At 33.6% G+C, this 8953-nt stretch overlaps 1 protein-coding gene across 8 annotated transcripts in view; it reads right to left on the bottom strand.

Annotated features, from left to right (window-relative positions):
• Positions 1 to 8953, bottom strand: part of LOC106464418 (dynamin-1-like) — a 58796-nt gene that overhangs the window by 13473 nt on the left and 36370 nt on the right. For all 8 annotated transcript variants that reach the window (XR_002611742.1, XR_002611741.1, XM_022392128.1 and 5 more), the window contains exons 12-14: positions 6809 to 6860; positions 6073 to 6186; positions 4464 to 4573 (exon numbers count right to left, since the gene is read on the bottom strand). Coding sequence is in view for 6 of the 8 variants with exons in the window: in XM_022392128.1 (XP_022247836.1) it covers positions 4464 to 4573; positions 6073 to 6186; positions 6809 to 6860 (276 nt within the window). In the remaining 2 variants the exon portion in view is untranslated. The remainder of the gene's footprint in view (positions 1 to 4463; positions 4574 to 6072; positions 6187 to 6808; positions 6861 to 8953) is intronic.

Below are 8953 nucleotides of genomic sequence, written 5' to 3'. Positions count from 1 at the left end.
GACATATATTTATTGAAAAATCAAACTCATTCGCCGAATGTAAACAAACCGCGCGATTGCATAAACGCTTATCTATGGCATGGAACACCAAAATCCGATAAATAATTTAAAAAAATGTCTTTCTCCAGAAGAAAACCGGAGGTTTTCAGGATTTTTTAGAAATATCCGGATTTCCGGATATATCCGGAAGACTTTCATTATTAAGGGTATACACTTTGGTTGGGCAGAATATAAAGAGGGGAAAAGCCAAATAAGCCCCAAATGTTGCAGGGATTGGCAGAATAAGAACACAACCATAGGAACACTTGTACACAAGTGGTGGGCAAGCCAATAAGTGTAGTGTGGCTAGGCTATGATCAGACCATACAAGGTGTGCTCACCTCGACTCAACTGGATAGGATGGCACACCAGCCATTTGAGGAGTGACATGCACTACACTGATGTCACCACCACAGGACTTCTCACCATATGCCAATCAAAGTAGAAGAAACCACGGTTGAGCTGGTCAAAGAGGTGCCATCAAGAGGACCCAACACGGAGTATTGCATATCAAGATAAGGATGCGAGGGTGGAGTCGTGGAGGAGGATAGGCATACAGAAAGAAGCGAGACTAGTCCTGGCTAAGAGCATCTACAGCTAGAATGAAAGGATGAGGAGCTAGAGACCAAAAGAGAGGAAACTTGGAGTTGGGAGGAGTCAAAATACCATGTATGAGGAGTGTGCTCAACCAAGCCAATCATGTATGTAGGAATGAAATCTAAATCCCAGTTTGTGAAGATGGTGAGCAATGGTCCTCATGATTTGACTGAAGACTTTAGGGGTCAAAGCTATGGCAATGAGAAAAGTACAGGATTGAAAGACTCAATTCTGATGGACAAAACTCAGAAAACATCTTGAGGACAGACTGGATGAAAAAGCCACCACAAAGAAATTAAATTCTACTTCTAGAACCATGGAATAGCCAGAAACCATCTGAGAGACAATAGGTCAATAACTGGATAAAGAGGTGAGAGTAAAAACCCAGAGAAGGAGTTATACCATTTCCAATGTATCTTTGGTCAAATGATCTAAGCTTGCATCCTTGAAATGTTGAAGATATTAGGGATCAGATGAAGAAGAGAAATGGATAGAAAGACTGAGGGTGAGAACATGAAGAACACATCTGTTTGCAGAAAAATGAGACTAAAAGTTGGCAAAAGTAAGAGAGATGAGCACCCATTGGGCCAAACCTGACATGATAGTAACCAACGAGATGAGCAATGAACCTAATGTTGGGATGTGGAAGGAGGAGGAAGGCCTGGAAGATGGAATGGGAAGGGTAGGGGTAGATTGATCAAACTGAGGAACAGGAGTCGAAGGGAAAGGTTGAGAAAGATGAGAAACTAGGTAAGATAATGAAGATTGATGACTGTCTACTTCAGCTTGGGTCTCCAGAGAATCAGAACTGCCACTGAAGACTTCTGGGCAAAGAAATGGAACCCAATGAAGATCATATAGTTACAAAGGATAGATATGGACATTATTGAGGAGAGCATCCTGAGTCAAGTCCCAACAGCGGAGGAACCAGGTAAGGATGGGCAGAGCAGAAGAAGTGGTACAGATCAAGACAGTAAAGAGAATGGAACAGACATCTTCAAAAAACCAATCTGGGGCATGATAAAGTGCCTCAGACACAAGGTGGAAAAAGATGATGTAACACAGAAAAAGAAGAATATGCAAAAACTGAGCATTAGAGAGCAAAAAAGAAGAAAAAAAAAAGGGTTTGCTCCCCAAGGAGGCAAAAAGATTCTAGACTGGGAATCTAGAAAATAAAAGGAAGAATTACCATAAGCTAAGACAAAAGAGTCAAGAATGACAAGGCAGGTGGTTACAGGTGCAGAGCTGTTTGAGAAAGGAATCAGCATGAACCCTAATATCAGGTGAAAGAGGAAAACAAAGTTATTCCCGAGAATTGTTTTCTTGGAGTAAAGAATGGGAAGAATCAAAAGACACAGGCAAAAGAGAAAGAAAGTAAAATACCTGAGTAATCATATCCAGAAAGAGACGGGAAGAGTAGTTAAAGCTAACCCAAGTGATGGGAACAGTCAGTCAAATTTTCAGATTTCTGGTCATTCTCAAACATAGGTGAAAGGATGTCAGACAAAGGGACAGAAAGAGAAGGCCCAGTATGCAAGAGGGAATCCACAACATGGTGCACAACAGCCGTAACAACCTCAACAATTAACAAGTCTCCAGAAGCCATAAAAGAAATAGGTCCTGTGTTTGTAACTTCATCACCTTCACAGGACAAATTTGAAGTCACCATCATATCAGAATTCATTATAACATTCAACAATTTTGAAACAAAAGCTAAGGTAGAATGAAAATAAGGTCCTTTGTATGAATGCAAATCTTAGTAAATAGCCTGAAAAATCAACACGTCTTTACAAGGCAATGCCGAGGAAATGAATGCAAGATGGAACCCACAACATGGTGCACAACAGCTGTAATAACCTCAACAATTAACAAGTCTCCAGAAGCCATAAAAGAAATAGATCCTGTGTTTGTAACTTCGTCACCATCACAGGAGAAATTTGAAGTCACCATCATATCAGAATTCATTATAACATTCAACAATTTTGAAACAAAAGCTAAGGTGGAATGAAAATAAGGTCCTTTGTATGAATGCAAATCTCAGTAAATAGCCTGAAAAATCAACACATCTGTACAAGGTAATGCCGAGGAAATGAATGATGTTATTTTGAGAGCAAGTGCTTAAGTGGAGTTTCTGCACATGGAGGCTGTGCTGCTTTCCTATTGGTGGATAGCTTTTGTTTCATGATGATGTCATAATACATCAGCACTGTTCACATTAAACACGTGAATTTTAGGTGGGAGTTAGCTCAAGGCTAGCGGCATGCAAGTCTTGCAGGCAGATATGCAAGGGATATAACTATTTTATATGTGGAGGTATAATATCATCTCAAAAGTAACTAATTAGTATTTTGATACTAGTTTTTAAGTATTCAAAATATTCAAGAAATTTAAATGTATTTTAATTTATTCATATTTGGCTCAAATAATGATATCTAAAAATTGTGTATTACTTGCTCATCTTCTTCAGAAACAGTTTCAATTCCGAATAACAAATCTGTATCATATAACTCGATTTGATATCGAATCTGGCTAATCAAGTTTGAAGATAAGTGTTTTACAATTAGTAACTTGTTTTAAAACTTTTGTATACACACCAGCTTTAAAACATGTTTATTTAAAACTAGCCACTACTTTTCAGCACTGAAGTCAAGTTGTATATCATCATCACAATACCTAATTAATCCGAATACTTAAACATTAAATTACTTACAGTATTCCTAATAATGTAGCCTACACGTATCACATTTTTAGTTAAAAATTCTTTACCTTTGGTTTAAATTAATTAGAATAAATTCAAACTTCACTTACCCTATTTGGGATCTATAGTATGGAAAGAGTGAAATTTCCAATAATGTTAATATGTGATCAAAATTAAGAAGGGCAAATATTAAGTTATAATTTTTACTTGAGATCTGAATTAACTCTATCTCTGGAGCAAATACAGACTCTGGATGGAGCAAAAATTGCTGCAAGAAAGTAGCCACATTTTCTTTGTAAAGAAAAGCTCTGAGGAAATCTAGTGGTGAATAGCTTCATGTTTCGTTGTGGCTCACGGAATGAAAAGTTCACATCAGTCTTTCCTTTTTCAACTACTCTCCATGCTACTTCGTCTTCACTATTCTTGCAATCTCCTCCTGCTCCTACAATTGCCCTTTTCCTCTTGTTAGGTCTAGATCCAGACCCTGCTTTTCTTTTCCTCATAGTAACACAACTGATCTTTCTCTTGCCTTTACCTGTACTCACACCTGAAAGGCCTGCCACAGGATTCTCCTCTCTCTCACTTTCACCAGATCTATCCAAGTCAGATTTCTCAGTTTTAAAATCATCACCCTCAAGATCACTAGGAAAAAATTCATTTTTCTGCCTCAGAAGTTTCTCAAATAACTTCCTAGCTTGCTCAGAAGTGACGAGGCTTATCAGAGAAGTAGTGGGCATGGTTATTTTCTTTGTTTCAAAATAGAAGTTCAAAACACTTGTGTAAATTGCTGAAAACACATCTTTCTTCTATCAAATTGGCACTCAGGTTGAAGATATTTCATTGACAGAAGTAATTCTAGTTTTACATTAAATATATAAGGCATTCAAAATGTGTGATTGATCATGAATTGGAACAAGACCTACAAGCCGATATATATTGGCAGCTCGTCCAAGTAGGAAAACAAGCATGCCAATATATCAGTTGTTCGGAGACAAAGAGTTAAAAAGGATGAATCTAGAAGATATGCTACTTATCTGTGTTAAATGAAAAAAAAGACCAAAATTTTATGTAATACTCCATTACCCATGATAAAGATTAAAAACAACAAAATTTATGTGATGTGCATTACCTCTGATCAGGATTAAAGAGAGCAAACATATGACGACGTGACATGAAGCCAGGGTCAATATCCTTGATCTTCAGACCATCCAAATGTAACATGTACTTTTTGTCTCGTTCCTGTAAATCAGTACAGCTAGCAAGGTTATTAACAATCACAGAAAAAAACAACAACAAAAAAACACATGACAAATTCAATGCATGTCCATGTATTGGAACAATAGGCATAAATGCCATATTTTTTGGATTGGGTACAATGCAAAAAGAAGACGCTGGTTTATCTCAGATTAGTATTACTGACTAAATCAAATGAAATTTTTGTTTAGTTTAAAAAACATTAAAAAAATTACAATTATACATTTAGATAGTAATATGTGTGCACATTTTCAGGACAGACAGAAACTTGAGTATTATTATAATATATTATGGGATGTTATAGAAATGGTTTGTTTAATCATTATGGGATGATATATAGTGTTTTTTTTAAACAATTATGGAATATCATAGATGTTATGGCTTTTATGTTGCTTAGCAACAAAAGTATGACCTGATTATGTTGTTAGTCTATGTGCTGAAAGTGGACTTTGCTAAGATGATCATCAATGATCAAAGTTTGCTCTCAAATGTTCAGGGACCAAAGTCCACCCTGAAACATTTAGAGGCCAATGTCCACTCTGAAATGTTTAGTGATCAAAGTTTGCTATGAAATGTTTAGTAGTCAATGTCCATTTTAAAAAGTTAAGTGATCAATATCCACTCTGAATGTTTAGTGACCAAACTTCACTCTGAAATATTTAGGAACTAACGCTTATTCTAAAAATTGTTACTTTCTGAGAGGGAATTCCAGGAAAACAACATGACTTCCATTGTTGACTGACTGAAATAAATATTTTTATTTTCTCGATGTCTGTTTCCTTTTTATGATGAAGGGGATATTTAGTGAACAAAGCTTGCTGAAGGAAAGACAAAGTCTCCTAAGTTTTTTTTACAAAACTTCAACCCGTGATTTTTTGACAGGTATGTCAGCTAGTAAAAACATGTTTCACAGTATATTTAAGATATTTTTCTTCTGACAGTGAATGTGACAAGACTAATATCAGAGTTAAAATGTTTCTTTCAGAATCATTACAACTGGGACTCAGTTCATTGGTTCTAGATATTAGTTACTAAGTGAAGACTAACAAGGCCAATTATACAATGTTAGCTGTATGACACTATTCACTTCTATCTTTGAAGGTTAGAAAAACACAAGTTACAGGCAGTATAAGAGCAACATCAATAAAATTAATACTGTGACTACACAACATTTGTTTTAGTGAACGCTATCTTTCAGCTTTAGTTAGCAGTAAAGGTGTCATACATTTTTATCAACTTTAAAAAGAACTAAAAATGTTTGAGGAAAAGAAATAATTTAAAACCTGGTTGGTCAGATGCCCAACCAAAATAGTTTTCTTCCTCAGTTATAATATATATATATATATATATATATATATATATATGTATGTTTATATGTATATAGGTAACTTATGATGTGTTAAATGGTTTGAATATTACCCTAATGTTCAAAGACACTTGAGAGAATCCTTTATAAACACTCAGTTTTCTACATTCATACTGACCTCCTCATCCTTGTACCAGGAGAGTGACTCAGAGGTTAAGACAAACCAATAGTCTCGAGAACCACCCTTCATGATACCCAAGTTATGAATGCACATCCAGCCTTTACGAATCACCTGTAATTTATAGTTTAAACCTACTTACAAAAATTTACACTCTTCATTTATAGTTAAGTATCATTCACGTCAAATAAAACTAACATTAAGAGTACATAGGTACAATATTCTATTTAATTACAATAGCATCATTTGTTTGACAACTCAACTAGAAAGTTGCATATTTTTAGGATCTGAGAAAGTAGCCTGTCAAGATATCATTAAATGCTCTATCACATCAAAAGTCATTGTGATGTATTGAACAGATCATATATATGTCAGCTAAGAGGATGGCTTAAAACTCACTGAAGGACTTAAACAAATTATTAATTACTATTTAAATACTTGAAGCATATTTTAGATGAACTTCAAAATCCTCCAGTTTACAGTTAAAATAAAGAGCTATCACAAAGTACTTTTGATGCAATTAAAAAATATATATTTTACTATGTTATTCAGGTGAACAAGTAGTATTATCTTTAATGAGGTTATGTCATTTTTTTACCATAGTTTAGCTAATTTTTAGGGGTCTTATATGGATTTCTTGTCCATATTTTATCAATGTCAGAAGTGACTAATAAACAAATTAATAACTAAAGATGATTGTTTAACCAGTTTATAATCTTACATAAAAACAAACTACCTGATTTCCAATGGTTCGTTTTCCAGCTGTACTTTCTGCTTTCTGTTGAGCACTACAGGTAAAATAAAGAATGAAATAATAAATAATGCTATAATCTTCTCAACATACCTCTTCAAAGAAATCTGTAATATCCAAAATATAAATAACTATTTACCTGAAGTTCCAAATATTAATAAATAACTTCAATACTATAATTAGGTATTTACCATTAAACAATTTAATTGTGTTTTAGAGCAAAGCCACACTGGGCTATCTGCTTTGTCCACCATGGAGAATCAACCCTGGATTTTAGCATTGTAAGTCTGTAAATTTACCACTGACCCACTGGGGGACTAAACAAGTTAAACACATGAGAGAGGGAGAGAGAAAGAGATATATGATTTCTCGCAGCACACACAAGAAATGTATATGGTTTAAATGTTGAAAGCTCACAAAATATTGGTTTTCCAATAGGCCTAAAACTTGTAATAAAAACAAGACAGCTGCATATGTTTTTTTTCTACATTTCTCTTAATTTGTTTAGTGTGCTTCAAAATCAGATGTGTGTAAAAAATAGCATTTCAGATTTATCTTTAATTTCCCACATGTTATTGTTCAATAAGTTTTTCATTCAATACTAGAACACATTAGTTGGGCTGGACAATATGAAACAAAAGATTCTATGAAACACTATTTATATATGCATTATAATATTTTAAAAGTTAAAGTTTAAATGCCAAAAGCTAGTCAATTGTTAGAAAACCAATAGGCCTAAAAACTGTTATAAAAACAAGTTTTTTTTTTACACATTTCTCTTAATCTGTCCAATATACCTCAAAATTACAGGTGTGTAAAATACAGCCCTTTCCCATTTATCTTTTGTCTCCCACAAGTCACTGCCCAACAAGTTTTTGTTAAATACCAGAACTCATTGGTGGAGTTCATTTAGCAAATATCTACAAAATTAAAAGCAGAAATTGTTGAAATAATAAAATAAATATTTTATTTACGATTACAAAATTAAAGTTGTTTTTTCAGTGCTAGTACTGCAGTACCAAGCTATTAACAAAAATGACAAATAAGTCATTTAAGTTAGGACAACATAGAGTTTCATTCACTTTATGTAGTTTAAAGATAATTTTAATACATTGGCTATGAATTATCACAAATGACTGAAAACCACTGTACTATCTAAATGAATAATTATCTCCCATACAAAACATTTTATAAATATGAAATTTAAAAATTGTTGTACTAGATCGATATCTTATTTAATTACCTTAATACTATCTTATATGGTCAGATAAAAAAATCTGGAAGAGAATTAAATCATAGCAAGTCCATAACATGTATGTTAGCAACAAAGGAATACTAAATTTTTAAAACTAAGAAGTTGAGTGCATTTGGCCAGTTTATAACTTTTTTTTTTTTTTAAGTAGTTTAAAAGCAATAACCATCCATTGAAAAATGCTTTTAGTTTATACTGAATATAAGGTGTAAAAAACGACGACAACTCAGGATTGATAAATGACGCATAACTTTAAAAATAAAAAACATTACTTATTTTTGGGCTACCAAAATTTCATACTTATTTGTGTGTGTCCTGAAAACTGGGAAAATTTTACTAAATACAGTTAAATGGTTTTAGGAGGCATAGTCTGAATTATGTTTACATAGATATTATCATATTTTGTTACAGGTAACTCTTAGTATTGGCAGCATTACTGGATAAAGGGGTGGGAGCATGGAAGAGTGGTTAATACTGAAAAATTGGCAACCTGATGAACGTTGAGAAGTCAAAATTTTGGGTTCTGGTATTTAAATTTTTTCTTTTTTCAGCAACCCTATCTTTACCATTCAAACTACTATGATAACATTTTAGAAGTTGGTATTTCTACATAAAACAATATGCATTTGATTATAAAACCAACAATAATATCCAAAACACATTACATTACATTTGAAATATAACCATTAAATAAACACATCAAAATATCCTCTAAAGTGTCTATAATTTTGTTTTTAAAGCATCTGCTAAACCATATGTATTTGAGTATGTTCCACACTTCCTTAACATGTGATGTTTACTAAGTTCGTGTACATTCCACACTTCCTTAACATGTGATGTTTACTAAGTTCGTGTACATTCCACACTTCCTTAACATG

The sequence above is a fragment of the Limulus polyphemus genome, unplaced genomic scaffold, assembly GCF_000517525.1.
Source record: "Limulus polyphemus unplaced genomic scaffold, Limulus_polyphemus-2.1.2 Scaffold1646, whole genome shotgun sequence".
Classification (NCBI taxonomy): domain Eukaryota; kingdom Metazoa; phylum Arthropoda; class Merostomata; order Xiphosura; family Limulidae; genus Limulus; species Limulus polyphemus.
The sequence above is the reverse complement of the archived record's forward strand: the minus strand, read 5'-3'. Positions and strand labels throughout refer to the sequence as shown.